The 18,787-nt window shown below is 39.6% G+C and overlaps 1 protein-coding gene across 1 annotated transcript in view; it reads left to right on the forward strand.

Annotated features, from left to right (window-relative positions):
- Rlf (RLF zinc finger) overlaps positions 1-18,787 on the forward strand; it is a 65,014-nt gene that overhangs the window by 33,627 nt on the left and 12,600 nt on the right. The window contains exons 5-6 of the mRNA XM_048434528.3: positions 3,106-3,308; positions 14,695-14,831. Of these exons, the coding sequence (XP_048290485.1) occupies positions 3,106-3,308; positions 14,695-14,831 (340 nt within the window). The remainder of the gene's footprint in view (positions 1-3,105; positions 3,309-14,694; positions 14,832-18,787) is intronic.

Consider the following 18,787-nt stretch of genomic DNA (forward strand, 5'->3'; position numbering starts at 1 on the left):
GAGCTCACACATGTCCAAGACCATGTAGTTAAAATTATTGAGGTAGGTTCAAACATCTTTAAAAGTATCTTTAAAAAGTGACTTTAAAAGTACCTGAATGAGGGTTAATTGCTGTGTTCATGGTGCTTAGTCCTATAGAGAATACAGAAGTTAACCCAACATTGTATGGGATCACATTGTATTTGGTAACAGAAGAGCACAGACGCTGTCAGAAAATAACCATTAATAGTGAGTGCTTATTCCATGCTTGATTTTTTTTTGTGCTGTTTCTTTATTTGTGCTACTCTTGTTTCATATATGAGTCTGGGATCCCTTCAAGGCGAATGAATTTTTAATAACATTTTGTAGGTGAAAAGTTTGGACTTCAGAGTGGTCAGTGAATTTGTGTCAGAGTCAGGCTGAATTCTCAGATGTTGATTTTGAAATCTACACTCTAACCCTCCCCCCTTACCTTACAGCCCCTTATTCTACATTTACAGGGAAATCTTAGTGTACTAAGAGGTAGAAAGTAGTGTGCAAAATTAGCGGTGCTGTGGGCTTCAGGTAACATTCCTGTTTTCAAGTGTGTTGCCTTCTATGGGATTTATGAGATGTTCATAGCCTGGGAAGGCAGATGGCGCAGGATCTAATGTTATAGGTCAGAATGGGAGGAGACAGGGCAATAATGAAAAATGTTTTGAAGAACCACAAGGTCGGGACAAGTAACTCAATGATTCACTGAGGAAAGGAGGAGCACAGAAGAACGTTATGTAGTTGTTTTGTTCTTTGAATAATTGACATAATATTACTGAAAATAATAAAGAACTATTGATGGGGAAGCTATGGTTATGAATTATTTTGTGGATTTTAATGACTATAACTCTAAAATAGAAAGGGCCAAGGGGTAAATGTGATGTTTTTCCTCCACGACTTTTGACTTGGGCTGCATTTTATAGACTTTAAAGCCAAAAACATATACTAAAATCCAAGTTCTGCCTGCTAAATCTAAAGTCTCCAGAATTGGAATTCTGAAGTAGTTTAATGTAGGTACAAATTCTGGAGAATCGTTTGGCAGTATGGGCCAGAACTATTGAACAAAACCTTTAACCTGGTAATTTCACATGCTCATTGGCAAAGTGACCTGTGCACATCTTTGTGAATTGTGTCATTATTGATGACTGCTAAAGATTAGAAACAGCTTGTAAATGGATCAGTTAGGGGATCTTTAAGGTGAATTATAGTGTGGTTCTATTTGGTTGATAACAATAGTAAGGCAGTTCTAAATCATATACTTTGTTCGTCAAGAAGGGATCATTTCTGGAAGGTACAGAAAAAGTTGAAAAGAATTGTTTCTCTGGAAGGGAAACTAGAGCACTGAGGTCAAAATAAGAGAATTTTGTTTCTTGCTTTAAAAAAAAAAAAGAATCTTGCAGTCTGGAGAGATGGCTCAGTGGTTAAGCGCACTTGTTGCTCTCAAAGAGGACTTACTTAGGTTTGGCTTCCCAGCTTATACATGATGGCTCATAACTCTAACTTTCAGATATTCATATGGTATGAATGTAAATATATAAATCTAGAACAGAGGCACCTGCATCTCTGTGAGTACAAGACTAGCTAGGTCCATAGCAAGCTCCTGCGCCACCTGGGGCTACATAGTGAAGCCCTGTCTTAAAAAAGGAAAAAGAAAGAAAGAAAAGAAGAAAAAAAAAAGCTTTGCCCTAAAATGCATGAAGGCTTTCCCTTGTTGGCCTTGATTCGACTCCCATGCTAGTATTACACGCATGCACCACCATGCTTGGCTTGTACAATAATTTTAGCTGTGTGTGTATATACACATTGTTCATACATATATAGATAGTGAGTTTCCTTATGTTTTAAATTACCCTTTAAAAAGTAATTTAAAAACCAGGGGGACTACAACAGAGGGGAGTTAGAAAAAATTAAAGAAATGATGGCACTCACTTTTAATCTTAACAAAGACAAGTGAATCTCTGAGCCCAGGGCCCAGGCTAGCCAGGGATATATAGTGAGACTTTGTAGAGAGTCCCATCTTCAGACCTATTAAATCAGAATCTACATTTAAATAAGCTCCTTGGGTGTCTTGGATTAACCACCTAAAGCTGTCTTTTAGCTTGAATATTGCATTTCAACCTCTGTTCTTTAGGTGAGACTGAGTAATGTCACACACTTGTTGAGTGTTTCGCAAGTTGAGGTCTTGGCTGAGTGCTGTAAGTTAGTGCTCCAAGCAGCATTTTCCAAAGTGTGTACTAAGCCAGGGATATGTATTTTACAAGGACTAATATTCACAAAAGGGTTCTCTGGTCAAATCACCTTGGGAAACAATGGACTAAATACACATGAACAGTTTAGTCATTGCAGGACTGTTCAAAGATTTGACCAAGGAATCCTTTTTTTTTCTAGGACTATCTCTCAGGTCTTTTGGTCGGTGGAACACACTTTGAGAAATGCCTGGTTTAGAGGAAACAGCACCACTGGCTTTGGAATCCTTGGCAAGTTACCTAACTTCTCTGAATGTTAATGTTTCTAACCTTAATCTGTGGACATTACTTGCCTTGGTGGTGGTGTGAAGAATAAATGAGGTATATGAGAACATTCAGCTTAAAACTTGGCACCTCATACTCGTCCAATTGGTAGTTGTTAATATTATATAGGTCAGTTATTGCATTTTCTTGAATTTATTTACTCTTATGGTTGATTTTACTATTCTTAACTGGACTTATCAGAAAGTGGAGGGGGGAGATGATTAAATAATTTAAAAATATTGAAAGTTTAATAAGTTTGTTTAGAATAAGACTAATTATAGAAATTGTTAGCTTTATTTTTCTCTTGCTTCTGTTAGAGGAGTCTAGAGACTAGAATAAATACTCATTTATAGCAACTCACAGTTTAGTAACAGGCAATCTGGAGGTGGAGGCAGGCAGGAAGGAGAATCCAGAATCAAAGGTGTCATCCTCAACTGTGTAGTGAGTGAACTTAAGGCAGCCTGAGCTCCCTCAGACTATCTCAGAAGAAAAAAGACAAGAACAACGAAGAAAGATGAGAGGTGTCATCACCACTCTGGCATGTGGTATATTGTCATACTATTGCATTTTTCCTTTTTTCTAGTTAACAAATTGATTGCACAAGAAGGATCTTCCTTTCTACAAATGCGAATCAAACATTTGTTGAAATCTAACTGCATCCCCCAAGCCACTGCTTTATCAAAACTGTGTGCAGAGTCTAAAGAACTTTCCCAGGTGTCATGTTTTCAGCAAGCCTATGTCACATGCTTATGTTCCATGCTTCCCAGCGAAGAGGCTATCCAGGAGGTGAGTACATTAGGTAACTCTTCAGTCTTGCTACAGATGCAAGGTTAAGTACAGACATTGCATCATTTGTTTCCTCTTGTCAGAGTGAAATCCAGGATTCATCTTTTAGGCCATGAAAAATCGTGCTTTAGCTATATGTTTAACTGTTCTTCAGATTAATATGAAGTTAGTTATGGGTGTAGGTGGTTTTCTATAGAAGGGGACTAAGATTGTACAAATGGTGTTTACAGGTATTTGAGTGACAGTCTATTCTGGAATCTTCAGATGTGAAAGCAGCTTTGAATTTGGGCAATTAATAAATAATAGGTCAAGAAATAATCCAAGGAGAGTGGGACTTAGTTTCAATTTAGCACTGTGTATGTTTACCTCTACGGCACACAAATGCAGAATTCTAAACTCTGTGAATTGTGCTTTAATAATAATTAGCTGGTCAAACAGGATACCATGGGACATAATGTTAATATACATGGTTGAGTCTTTAAAAGCTATTTTATGTTGCATCATTTTTTAATGAAATCTGAATCAGTTTCCTTAAATAATTTGTAATTAGTTCTCTCCAAAATTTTAATAAATCACACAGAAAAAAAAATAGAAATGCTTAGGCTTTACTTCATCATCTGCCTTTACTCTGCTGCCAATTCAGATCTTTGTTTATAATTGTGCATGTGTGATGTATTTTTGTGAGCATTTATGCCATGACACTCATGTGGATGCCAATATGAGCGTTAATTCTTTCCTTCACCTGGGTTCCAGGGAGCTCAGATCATAGGAGTGTGTGGCAGGTGCCTTTCCCTGCTGAGCCACCTGCCAGCCCTGCCCTAAAGTTTGTCTTCTTTCTTTTTTTCTTTTTCTTTTTTTTTTTTTTAATTTTATGTGCCTTGCTGTGAGGGTGTTGGGTCCCCTGGAAGTCGAGTTACAGACAGTTGTGGGTTGTTATGTAGATGCTCAGAATTGAACCCCGATCCTCTGGAAGAGCAGACAGTGTTCTTAACCTTTGAACCATCTCTCCAGTCCCTAAAGTTGCTTGATAAATGTAGGTATCTCAAAGATCAGATTCCCTATTAGTTCCTAAATTTTACCTCTCTCCTGTTCTCTTCGCTTCATTCTTTTTACTCTATGGACTTTGCCAGCACCAACCAGAATGTATTGTTCACGTTCATCCTGCCTCATCTCCATCATGTAATCCTCTTTATACTCTGCTTCTTGGTAGTCAGTTACTGTTTTGTGGCGTATACTCATGTCCTTTGTTGTTCTTGTCCTTAATTGTGTCTGTTTGACTACCTTCAGTCTTTACCTCCTCTGTTAGATTTACCAGCATCCACAGGGTCAGCCAGGTTGAGAAAAGCCTGCCTCCTAATCCCCCTTTCCATCAGTTGTACTATGTTTACCATCGTCTGCTTACTACCCCACTGTCTTAGGAAACTCTCTCTCTTTGAAACCTGTTGGTGAGGAGCTTCTCCTGTTCTGTAGAAACTGAGGTACTTTGAAGAGATTTTCTGTAAGCTTCTGAATATCTGTTCATCTCTGACTATGAATACACACCTCTTTTATTATTAGAGATATAATTCTTCTTCGGACTAACTTCTTCGCTTGTGTACCAGAGCTCATCCACTCTTCGCCATCCTGGTGGATAATCAGATAGTCCTTCTCTCTATTCCATTAGAAATCTTTTGTGCCCACTTCCTCTTACAGTGACAATCTAATTTCTTACCCAGCCTACTCAGCCTCACCCTAGCGAGAGGATACCAGGTATGTACCACTATAGCTGGTTTTGTGGTACTCAGTACTGAACCAAAGGCTTCATGCTAGGCGAACATGATACAAACTGAACTACACTCTAAGTCCCATCACCTTATATTTTCAGTATGAATTCACTGTGGAGTATTTTTCTCCTCTTAGGACATTCATGTTCATTCTTTCTCAGTTTCTCCACCCCCAATCTCCCTGACTGAGTTTCATATAGCCTGGGTTGGCCTTGAACTCTTGGTCCTCCTGCCTCCAGCTTCAGTGCTAGGGTCACAGGTGTATTCTACCAAACCCCGTTTTACTCAGTACTGATGGAGGTCAAACACTCTACCAATTGAACTAGCTATATTCCCTAGTACCACCTCTCCCACGCCTTGAACTTGTGATTCTCCTGCTACCCATCCAGCTATGACTTTTCCATTTCCCCTTTTGAAACAGGATCTCTCTATGTAGCCCCTGCTGACTTGTAATTCAACAAAGATCCACCTATCTCTGCCTCCCCAGTACTAGGATTAAAGACATGGGCTACCACTCCAAGCCCTGATATGACAGTCTAATATGACATTTGAGTCCCAGCCAGTCACATCACTGAATGAATCAGTGGTGATTTTTTTTAGTTTGTGTTTGTTTGTTTGATTGTTTGTTTCCTCACTAGTGTGTCTCTTTAACTTTGGTTTGTTTTGGTTTTAGAGACAGGGTTTCTCTAGCTTTGGAGACTGTTCTGGAACTAGTTCTTTTGAACCAGGCTGACCTCGAACTCACAGAGATCCGCCTGCCTCTGCCTCCCACGTGCTGGGATTAAAGGTATGCACTACCACCGCTCGGCTGACTGCTTGACTTTTACTCCTGGGGTTTTTGCTTGTCTTCTTGAAGTCCATACACTTTGACTTCCTAACCCTTCGGTGATTATCCCTTCTCAGTTCGGGTGTGCTTTCCCTTGGTTAAGTGCTGCAGTACCCTGTTGAGTCTTCTCTTTTTTCTGAACTTCTTTTATGGTCCCATATAGTCTAAAGGTTTTAGATACCAACTGTGATCTGAATCCCAAATGTCTTTTCTCTACCACAATCTTCTCTAAACCTAGCCCTCATTATCATTCCAGCTTATATAATTAGTATCTCAGATCTAACATGCCCACAACTAAGTTTCTGATATTACTATTATTACCTTGATTGCCTTTATGACTTTCTGAGCTTTAGTTTAGTTTGAGTTTTGAGACAGATCATTACTGTTGCCCAGGCTGGTCTTTGGAGCTCATTGTAGCTCATCCTGGCTACCATTTCACAATACTCTGGCCTCCACATCCCTAGTGAGGGAATTGTAGAGGCATGTCACCATAACTTGTCTTGAGCTTGCTTTTAAATGAAATTGGAAAAGGGAGAATGTGTAGTTCAGTGTTAAGCATTTGCCTAGTATTGACCAAGGCCTCTGGACTGATCCTCAGTATAGCTAGAAGTAAACCAGTGAGTGAAGTCAGTTGCCTTTCATTTATATGGAGGCGCTCCATATTGAAGGTGGAAAGACTCAATGAATACATAGTTCCTTGTAGGTGAAGCATGCTATATACTTTGTCAGATTTCACCTCTCTGACAAAGCTCCCTTTTGTTGATAAGGAAAGGGAGGTTTCAATTAAGAAATGTGTTAGATAGTATAAAGCTAAACTAGTTAATAATGCTGGAGTTTAAACCAAGTTAGGGGTACTGTTAGTAGTGCTATATTGAAAATATAAGGTGATGGGACTTAGAGTGTAGTTCAGTTTGTATCATGTTCACCTAGCATGAAGCCTTTGGTTCAGTACTGAGTACCACAAAACCAGCTATAGTGGTCATACCTGTTATCCTCTCGTTAGGGTGAGGCTGAGGCAGAAAGATATAGATTTAAGATCATTCTCTTCTTCAGCAGGTTTGAGGACAACTTGGTATGTATGAGAGCCTTATAATAGTAATAATAACAATAATAATATATTTATTGATCTTGTTGATCTATATCTGAGAGGCAAGGATGAATATCAGAAATTCTGAACTGTTATGTGTAGTTTCACTCATGGCTTCTGCATTTTATTATGCAGAAGTAGCCAGAAAAATTTCTTTAGCATTTAGGTAAGGCAATTTTCTGTTTAGAACCATACAATAATTTTCCATTTTCCTCATAATAAATCCAGAAACCATTACTCTATTTGATGGCCATGTTCTATTTTTCTGACTGTCTTGCACAACTTAATGTTCACTGCTCTTAAGCTATCTTATCTCTGTAGTTTAAGAGCAAGCAAATGTCATCTTGCCATAGAGCTTTGTGCTTGCAGGTCACCGTGCATGGTTTACCTTCTTGTCCCATATTACCCATCACAGTGCTATGTGAGGCAATGCCCGAGAGACTGCTTAGATGGTCCACCAGATGTCTGGTGGCAGAGGCACTTGCCTACCCCGTTCTGTGGTGGGAAGAGAGAACCAACTCATAAAAGTCGTCTTCTAATCTCTACATGTGCTCCAGGCTGCATACACACAAATTACAAAGAAATTTTAAATAAAGAAATACCCATATTCCCTCTTCTACTCTATTTTCAGTAAATATCTGTTGTAATGTGGTGCTGTCAAACCAACTTCTCTTTGTTTGACTCCTGTACCAGTGTCTGGTAGTTATCTGAAGTGGCTAAACCATCCTGTGACTTGTAATCCAAGACCCATTTCTGTTTCCTGGCTGTCCAGAACTGAATAATCAATCGCACAGAAACTATATTAATTACTATACTGTTTGGCCAGTGGCTCAGGCGCATACCTAGCTAGCTCTTACATCTTAAATTAACGTATTTCTATTAATCTGTATATCGCCACGAGGCTGTGGCTTACTGGTAATGTTCTGGCATATTTCTCCTTCAGTAGCTACATGGCAAGTCCTCAACTCCGCCTACTCTCTATCTCTGTCTCTGCTCAGATTTCCCGCCTGGCTTTACTCTGCTAAGCCATTGGCCAAAACAGCTTTATTCACCAACCTGTAAAAACTACACTTATACAGAAGGACATCCCATATCATCTCATGGTTCATTATCTCTTGCTTCTTGAGCAGCTACATGGTGTCCGCCTGACTCTGCCTTCTTTCCTCTTTGCTTGGTTTTCCCATCTTGTTATAGTCTGCCCTGCCATAGGCCAAAGCAGCTTCAATATTAAACAATGGTAATAAAACATTTTCACAGCATACAGAAGGAACTCCCACACCAGTGACTCATGCCTTATGGCCCTGTTGGGAGAAGCTTGTCAACTACGTTGTTGAAATTTAAAGTGTTTCTTACAGGACTGACTCCCATAGCCTGTCCTTCCATCCTGACTCCCATCAACCTTCCTACCGACTTCCTGGTCTTTGTTGTTACTGTTAGCATTTACATGCTCTTTATCCTGGGATGTTGAAGCAACATCCCAGTGGGGACAGTGTAACCTGTTAATATATTTCATAATCTCTTGTATCTGAGAAGATTGTCTGGTGTGTAGTATGTGGATAGTGAGAGAGTGTTGGTCATCGTTGTTTTGAAATGTGGTTCCCTAGACTGTCCCAGATAGCATACAAAGATGAAACAGCTGTTTGGTGCTGTGGACACCTGAATGTAGTTTTCCAAAATGAAGATTGACTTTATGACTTTTTACATATTTAAACCTACTTTGATTCTAGCATTGTATTAAGCATTGACAAATGCAGAAGATTTAGCATGTTTGCCAGATGCTAACTATTAGGCTACTGCTGTGCTCAGAGCAAAAGTAGGTATGGGAACTACCCATGTAAATGCCATTTAAGAACTCCTCTAACAAAACTGATGCCTCAGTTGGACCTTAAAGTAAGGGTAGATTGGTGGATAGCTGTGTTAAGAACAACTGGCTGGTTCTAAGACATAGTAATTAAATTGTGCTTTCAGTAACTCACTAGAAAACACCTGTGTAAGCCAAAGCATGTGTGTTAAGGTCTTGTGAGAAATAAGATCTGTTGGTTTGGGGAAAGCAGGTCTTCAGAAATAATGATTTAAGCTTAGGTTGGATGAGGTTTAAACAAGTTATGGTTGCTATCATATTTTAGGGAAATTTACTGAAAGAGTAGTGTATTGGGGTTATGACAAGAGATTGTGAAAAATAACAGCGCTCACAAGACAGAAGTAGGGAGTAATATACAGATATGACTTCAAGATGCTCAGAATGATAGTATGTGGTAGTGCACACCTATAATCCTAGCACTCTGGCGTTTGAGACCAGTGTGGCCTTCTTAAAGAGACACCCTCCTTAGATTAGGGATACAACTGGGGAGATGATTCATTTGGTGAAGTACTGAGGATATAGAATTCAGTCTCCAGAACAGTTTTTTGTTTTTTAAATGTTTGTCTTAGGATTTTTATTGCTGTTTAGAGATACCTTGGGAACTCTTAAATAAAGAAAACATTTAATTGGGCTGGCTTAGAGTTTCAGAGGGTTAGTCCGTTGTCATCATGGTGGGAAACATGGTAACACACAGCGGACATGGTGTTGGAGGAGCCAAGTGTTCTACATCTGGATCCACAGGCAACAGGAAGAGAGGGAGACACTGGGCCTAGATTGAGTATCTGAAGCCTGAAAGCCCAATGGCACACTTCCTCCAACAAGGCCACACTTCATAATAGTGTCACTACCCACCACATGGATGCTAGTGCACACTTACAATCCTTGCACTGAGGAAGTGGTGATAGGTGGATTCCTAGAGTTTGTTGGTCAGCCAGGGCAAGTTCCAGGCCAGGGCAAGTTGCAGAAAAATGGTGGTACTCGATGAGTGAGTGGCACTGAGGGATTGTTCTCTAGCCTTCCGTATGCCTACATATACGCAAAAGAAGCACATAAAGCTTTGAGATGTGAGGGTAGTGGCCCTGTGCTGCTGCTCGCTGAGATGACAGGAGTGGAGGAGCAAGGAAGGTCCAGGAAGAGTCAGAGCTGTGGGTGGCTGTTGTAATGGTACTGCAGTTGAACCTTGGACTGTGCACTTGTTCAAGATTATACACTTAGCTGTCAGCTTCATTTGATCTGTGATCTTTCTTTGTTTACTAATAATAAATTAAGGAACTAGGTTGTAACTGCCATGCTAAGCTCCTTAAACCAAGTAAGTAAATGGGATTTTTCCTGGAATTACTTAATTGGTTCCTTTTGCTCTACATTGTATCTGGATTGGCAGACTGCTTGATGAAGGGATATGTATGAAAAATGTGTCATTAGGCAGTTTCATCTTTGTGCCAGCATTGCAGTGCAGTTACATAATCTGGACAGCATTAACCTACTACCCACCCACATAGGCTATTTAGCGGATATTATCATATGCAGTCTGATTAAAACTTGATATGGCATGTGATTGTATCTATTTTGTGTTTGCTTATCTCAGGTAGTGTTGAACATTCTGTGTAATCTAGGCTGACTTCAAACTCTCTTGTTTCTTGGCCTCCTAAATACGATTACTATAGGCATGTACCAACATTTCCACCTCAGTTTTTGAGGGGTTTTGTTTTTTTTTTTTTTTTTTTTTTGACTCAGTTACTCTTCGGTCTTGCCTGTCTCTAGCTGCTTTTGTGCTACAGTGGTAGGATGCTTACAGCAGAAACTTGTTTACTAAAGGCTACAAGTATTGTTTGTCCCCCTTTTCCAAAAACGTTTATAGACTCTTAAAATACTGATATTTGTCACCACCATCAGATGACAGTCTCCATAACTACAATTAGTCTTCTATACTCTACCAGTGATGAAATTGAAGCCAATGTGGTAATGTCCCCAAAGCCCTCCAGGTATTATGCTAATGATAGTCTGAAGTCATACTAAAAGGTAGTTCAGCTGGCTCCTTGGCGATTTTTCCACTGTGTGATATATGTTCAATAGGTAGATAGAGAGTAGCAGTGTCTCTCCCTGCCCCTCTTCAGCGTTGAGAATTGGATCCAAGGGTTTCATACATACTAAGCAAATATGCAGATAAGTAGTTTTAAGTATTTCTTGTAATGTGGATTAATTTGTTAAATTTATTGTCACACAAAATTATTTTAAAAGAAGCTCTGATTTTTATCTAGTGATGCTTTATTTTGCAGTCAACAGTAGAATTATAAAGAACCTTTAGTTTGGAAACTAATGATGACTTGCTACATGTTCAGTAAGTGGTGTTTTTAGTCATCTCATGTTCTAATGCAGGATAGTTTTTACTCTTGGCTTTCAGATGAGTTAAATTAACCTGAGCAACAGCTGGGAATAAAAGTTCTTTGTATGTTGGCACCTGTGGGTATCTTAGTAATGGGTATATGTAATGAGAAACCTCTGCTGGGGACCATTTTGCCAAACACAATTAAGATTAATTGACTGAGTTATGTGAAAGCCAGAATTCATTGCCAGTGCATAGTTAGGCAAATTAGGAACTGAAGATCTAAAAAACAGAATACTTTGGAATCTGGAGTTCAAGGTTGAAACCATTTGCATAGAATTAAATGAGTTGTCATCGTTGGTACTCATGAAAATGTTTTTTAGATTTTTTTTAAAGTATATTTTTAAATGAATGCTGTGCCTACGTGCATGTATGTGTACCAATTGCATGTCAGTGCTTGTGGAAGTCAGAAAAAACTGTCACACTCTGGAACTGGAGTTAATGATTGTGAGCCACCATGTAGGTGCTGGGAGGTGAACTTGGGTATTCTGAAAGAGCAGCTCATGCTCTCAACTGCTGGTATATCTCTCCAGTCCCTAACTAACGTTTATTAGATCACATGTATTTATTTACTTATCCATTTATGTGCGTGTGCGCACATATGCATTTGTATGCCTGGCATGTTCCTTGGTACGCAGTGTAGAGGCCAGAAGACAACTTCAAGAGCCCATTTTCTCATTCCACCATTTGTGTGTGAATGGATTTTTAATGAAAGTAACAAAGGTCAAGTCTGTTTCTTTATTTTTTCATTATTAAAAGGGCAAATCGTTGCAAGGACAATGTTTCAAATGTGAAATGCTTATATTACTTTTAAAGAAACAGAAGCCCTACCAACAGAGGTCCTGGGCAAAGTAGTAGCCCAGTGTCCATCTGTGAATTAATTGCATATTTCCTGAGTGTTGTGGTTGGTAGGCACAGTAGCAGTTACTTACCTCTTCTCTTGATGGAGACAAGGAAATATAAACAGGATCTAATTTACTCACCAGGCTAACTAACTCTGTTGGGAATTGGCACCCTCACTAGTATAAATGATAAACAGCAGGTACTGTAAACGGGACCCCGTGGGAATTCAGTTTGGGAGTAGAAAAGTAAACAGGAGCATAGAAATTCTAGGTATAGATTTAGATTAAATAGAAATTAAATTAAAGGAAAAACAACAAGGAGTTGATAGAAAATGTTTAAAAATATGTATGTGTGTCTGTAAAATTCTATTTAATTTTTTTGAGACAGGGTCTTAACGATGTCACCGTGACTGGCTTTAAAAGCTGTGTAGATCAGGCTGGTCTTGAAGTCACAGAGAGCCAACTGATCTGATTAAAGGCATGAACCACCACTACTCCTAACTTTAAAATTACAATCTTTTGAGATTTCCCCTCCTCTGCCTCCCGAGTGCTGGGATTAAAGGCTTGCTCCACTACTGCCCAGCTAAAATTTGCAATCTTAATACTTACATTTTTTCCATACAGTCATATGGGGAAATAAGAAGTATACTCAAGAAATACACTAAGATAAAAAGTTGTGAAGAATTGAAGACTTACCTATTTAATATTTTACAAGTAGAGTTCCTCTAAATAGTTTTTAACCCAGGGCCTTGTGCCTGCTAGGAAATTGAGCTACCATGGGGCTGTGTCCCCAGCCCTAAGCAGTTTTGAAGAGGGCTTGATACAAGTCTGTACTACACTTCTAGGCTCACTTCTGTGGGTTATCTTCTATGGACTTTCATTGGACTGGAGGATTCACTGCAGAGCCAAACATAATTTTTAAGAATCCACCCAGGGAGCTGGATGGCTCAGTGATGAAGAGCATTGCCTACCCTTCCAAAGGTCCTGAGTTCAATTCCCAGCAACCACATGGTGGCTCACAACCATCTGTAATGGGGTCTGGTGCCCTCTTCTGGCCTGCAGGCATACATGCAGACAGAATACCGAGAATACTGTATACATAATAAATAAATAGATTTAAAAAAAAAAAGATTCCACCTAGGTGGTTCATGCAGGTAATCCCAGTGCTTGGGAAGCTGAAGAACGGTGAGGATTGCTGTTTATTCAAGTTAGCCTAGGCTACATAGTGAATTCCAGACCAACTTGAGCTACAGGTTGTATCAAAAATAAAAAAAAAAAAACGTTTAAAAAGAAGGTTGTAGAAACAACTGAATTGGTAAAGTGTTTGCCATACAAGAATGAAAGCCATTTGGAACCCAGAACCCATTTCAAAAACAAACAAAACAAGCATGGTGGCACAATCTTGTAATCCCAGCTTGTTGGCCAGGTGAGATTTAGGGGCAAAAGTCTGAACTGGAACAGTTCTTGGAGCAAAGTTGGGTGTGGTTGGTGGTGCACGCCTTTAAACCTAGCACTTTGTGAGGCAGAGCCTGCCAAAGCTGCATAATGAGACCCTGTCAAAAAACAAACATAAATGGATTGGGTCATCAGGAGGGAGGGAGAAACTGAAGGCGGGAATAAATAAAACTAACTTTTTCAGAGAGCCAGCAAGATAGCTCAACCCATAGAGATACATGTATACAGGCCTGACAACCTGAATATGATCCTGGATCCCACAAGTTGGTGAAAGGGAACGTGCTCCCAAGAGTTGTCCCCAGACTTCCACTTGAGTGATGATATGCTTATATAGGTGTATGTGCACGTATGCACACCAATAAATAAGTAACATTTTAAAAGAGGATCTGATTTCAGAACTCTGGAAAGTAAATATTTGTAATATTTGGGGCAGTTGACTCAAATACAGAAAGCCAGAACACTGAACAGGTCACTCGTGACTGTCTTACCTGCAGTGTAGCCTGAATAAAGTTAGGATGAGGAATTCGTGAGGAAGAGACAAGACAGGATGCAGTGGTGTGCTCCCCAGCTGCTAAGGAGCTTTAGGATCATGAGTTTGAGGCCTGTTTGGGGCAACTTAATAAGACCTATTTCAAAAGGAGGAGCGAAGGGCAGTGCTCTTGTTACTCACCAACCTTCTGCCCCTTTTAGTGTATTTGGTAGACATACTTATTCCTACTAAAAAATGGGGGACGTAGCTCAGTTGTGGGGTGATAGTTGAGTGTGCTAAGATTACCCTGGTTCACTGCCCAGAACTGGGAGTTTGAGGGGAGAGGATGAAAATGACAGCTGGTGTGTATAATGTGGCTCACTTATGTGGTAGAGGTGCTCCTGAATACTGTAAGACTGCAGAGTGTTTAAGTCCATATTAATGACGAACAGAGTGGAGCTTCCTTCCAAGTGCCTGTTCGTTTCTCATTTTAGTAATTTGACAAATAAAGCGTTCGTGCCATACTGCTCAGATATTAGTCAGTAAAGTAGTTACTGTGCCTCTAACACTTGTCTTGCCAATTATCAAAGAAGTTACCAAAAATAGAAAATATTGCAGAAAAGTTTCCCTTTTACCTAACAAATTTTACAGAAAAACAATCACCATTTTCTTTTTAACTTAGTTATCTCGTTTTTGATAGATTGCAAAGGTGGACTGCAAGGAAGTATTAGACATCATATGTAATCTTGAGTCCGAGGGCCAGGATAACACAGCGTTCGTTCTTTGTACGACTTACCTTACCCAGCAGCTGCAAACGGCCAGTGTGTATTGTTCATGGTAAGTATACTTAGTTTGTATATACTTTGTTAGTGCATAGCATAGTATTGAGGGTTTGTGTCAGATTTAAGTCTTAGCATGTAAACAAAATCTTGATTACTAATGAAGTCATTTAAATAAAAAAAATGCAATTGATTTAATGTAATCAAGGAAAGGTAAGGTGCTCCTTCCTTTTGGTTGTCCTGTTTCCATCGATGTCTTCTTCCTTGGAGACAACATTATGTCAGTATGGAATAGATAGAAATTATGTTATTTTCCCTTAACCTTTATTAATATCTTTTGGTGCTAACTCATTCTTATTTGGAAACTCATTAATGAAAAGATCAGATTACCTAGGAGTCTAGCTAAAATTAGCATTAGATTGAGTGCCGATTTAATTTGCAACCTTGGTACCATGTTGCTGACAGTGCATTATTTTTTATTTAATTTTCTTCGTATTTTGTTTGCCTGTGATTGCTTAGTTCTTAAAAAATAGAAACAAATAAATCCATAACCCCTTAATTCTAATTGCATTAGATCATTTAGACCAGAAGGATAAACTTGATAGGCAGGAAACTGCCAAATTACATGTGTCTTTTCAGTGAGCATCTGATTAGTTACGGTAAGTCCTGGCTGTTCTGAAATTCACTGTGTAGACCATGGTGGCTTCAAACTCGTAGAGATCCTCCTGCCTCTGTCTCCTAAGTGCTAGAATTAAAGGCATTTGCCATCATGCCTGGCTATATCTAGACTTTGATTTCAAAAGTTAATAAAATCATATATAGAATTTTATAGATTCTGTGGTATATGTGTCTGTTACGGGGAGAGATATTTCTGTATGTGTAGCCACTGGCTATGTCAGGCCTGTGGAGATTAGAAGGCAGTCTTGGGCATAGGTTTTCACCTTCTACTTTGTCTGAGACAGATCTCTGTTGTTTGCTGCTGCATATGTCAGGCTGACTGGTCGGGAAATGTATAGGAATTCTCCTGTCTCTTCCTGGCGTCTTGGAACAGAAGCCCCAGGACTGCAGGCTAACAGTCTCTGTTATGTCTGCCCTGCATGAGTTTGGGGAATTCCAGCTCAGGTCCTCATGTCTGTATGACCCAAGATTCTAAGTATTTTCAAATGTAAACCCACACATTTACTGTGGGAGTTTTTTCATGTTTGTTTTCCCCCTTTGGGTTATTTGTGATAGGATCTTATTCTGTAGCCCAGGCTAGCCCCAAATATAAGGCACTTCTACTGCCTCTGCCTCCCAAGTGCTAGGATTACAATTTGAGACATTACACCACACCCAACTTGAGACTTTTCCCATTTGCGTCTGTGTTTATGTCCATATGCTCAGAGGGCTTTCTCTCAGTAAACACACTTTCTGATTGGGCTGTCTAGACTAGCCAGCAGGCTTCAGGGCCCCTGCTGTCTCCAGCTTCCTAGTACTGGGATGCTGTGTTCACCACCATACCCAGCCTTTTTCCAGGTGCTGCAGATCCAAATTCAGGTCTCCATTCTTGTACATCAAGCACCTCACATGCTAAACCACCCGCCCCCCCCCCCAGCCTCCTCCCTCAATCTTTCAGTGTTCCTGACACAACTTTTATTTTACAGTGGTCTCCCCCCACTTCTTCACTCAGCCATGGTTCGCATGAAACTGAGGCTGGCTCTAGGATTAATGCTGTTCTCTGGAAGCAGGAAGGGATTAATAGGGATTTCCTTTTTTGTCTATGCCAAAAAAAGAAAGAAAATCTTGTTTACTTAACACTTTATTTAAAAGCTTCTTCTAAGCAATTCAAAGAGAAATAGAATCTAATTACAAACAAAAAAAATTTTCCTCCTTTTTGTGGGGTGGAGCTAGACTGAAATTAGATATAATCACCGCACAAAACAGCAAGTTTAAGAAAAACTTGAACTCAGATCATCTGTACAAGAAAGGTTATTTTATTATGCTCAGGGTTTTTCTGTGTTTACGATGGAGAGCCTTTGGTTCTTGTTTTGGGAAGTATTTTAAGGCTGGAGTTGTGACTCAAAGCTGTCTTTCCAGAATTTGGGAGTCTGGGGGAAAGAAAGGGTGGCCGTGAGCTTGAGGAGAGCCTGCCTACAGAGTGAGAACCCATATCAAAAGATAAAGTCTAAGTGACATTTTTGATAAGAGGGATAGCAAGATTAAAAAATACATAAAGGATTGAAATAACCATAATAAAGTCACATAACACCTGGGCAGTGGTCGCGCACGTCTTTTATCCAAGCTCTGAGGAGGCAGAGGCAGGCGGATCTCTGTTGGGTTTGAGGTCAGCCTGGTCTACAGAGCAAGTTCCAGGGTAGCCAGGGCTACACAGAGAAACGCTGTCTCGAAGTCACATGGCTTTTCTAGCATATACCCTAAGTTTATTCCTAGAAAATGTCATTCTTGAATTTGTTATCAAGAAAGATAGTATTTGAAATGTGAACTACATAGCTCTATCACCTAGAATATTTTTTTATTCTGAGGAAATTTTCTTCAAAGACATTTAAAAATCCTACTAATAATTTAGAACAAAAACCATGCAGCATTCACCATGCCTTCTTTCTTAGAAGCTGTGTCATTTAGTTTATCCATTAATCCCAGCTGCACACAGTTTGGGGATGGGTGGGGATGTCGAAGAGTGGGAACAGGAGTATGGGCACTGTGGGTGCCCAGCAGTGCTAATAGAGTCGCCCAGCAAGTGAAAAGGGGCCATTTTGAACACTGCACAACAGCATATGGTTACGCTCCTGCTTTAGAAATAAAGGGAGGCAGTTAATCCTGACATTTAACACATTTTCTGTTGATAGACTAGCCTTTGCCTACACCAGCATTTCTGAAACTTAAACTTTGTATACTGAACATTTTGCTATGGTTTAGTATTTACATGGCTGTTCTCCTACAACTGGACTGTGACGTACCCTGGTCTTGTATGTCATGTATTACAGAGTTGTGTCCCTGCACATCGGAAAAAACCAAGATATTTTATTTAGCTTAATTTTGTAGGGAAGTTAAAAGAGACCACAAAGACCAGTGTTGTTGAATAGCCATCGTTAGGATGTGATCTTTCCTTCATTCTTCAGTTTTCTTTTGGTGTTTTAAATACTCAAATCAAAGTGGACACTGTTTGAAATTCTTGTTTAATACATAAATCTGTCCCAAATTGTTTTTCCTACTGTACATAAACTAAAATTTCTTTTTTTAAAAGTTTATTTTATGTGCATTGGTGTTTTTTCTGAGCATGTCTGTATGAGGGTGTTGGATCCAATGGAACTGGAGCTTTGGGAGTTCCACGTGGGTGCTGGGAATTGAACCTGAGTTCTCTGGCAGAAAGCTGGTGCTCTTAACCACTGAGCCATCCCTTTAACCTCATAAATTTTCTAATTTTTAAAATAAATATTTATATATTAGATAATATGAAGAATCCTCATCACTTTACCATTGGAAATACACATAGGAAATATATTTGTGTTTGTTTTATGAAGAGATGTACACTGTAGATAGCTTTAAGTTCACTTTGTAGCCCAGGCTAGCCTCAGACTTGAGATGACCTTCCTTTCTCAGCCTCGGTGCTCAGGTTATAGTTATGTAATATTTCATTGTTTTCAGAACTGGGAATAGAACTTGGCCTCATATACAGTAGGCAAGTGTGTTACCAGCTAAGCTATATCACTTGCTTGATTCACATTAAAAATGTGTGTATTTATTTGCTTTCATGTGTATGGGTGTTTTATCTGCAAGTCTGTGTGTGCACCAGTGAATTCAGTGCCCTCAGAGGCCTAAAGAAGTTGTCAGATCCCTTAAAACTGGAGTTACAGGCAGTTGTCAGCTGCCATGCGGTGCTGGGAATCACACCCGACTCCTCTGCACTAACGGCAAGTGCTCCAAACACCAAGCCATCTCTCCTGCTCCCCTTTTTCTGCATTTGGGGAGGGTGTTCTTTTATTTGGAAACAAGATCTTGCTATGTTGTACACTA

The sequence above is a fragment of the Myodes glareolus genome, chromosome 3 (assembly GCF_982192425.1).
Source record: "Myodes glareolus chromosome 3, mMyoGla1.1, whole genome shotgun sequence".
Taxonomy (NCBI): domain Eukaryota; kingdom Metazoa; phylum Chordata; class Mammalia; order Rodentia; family Cricetidae; genus Myodes; species Myodes glareolus.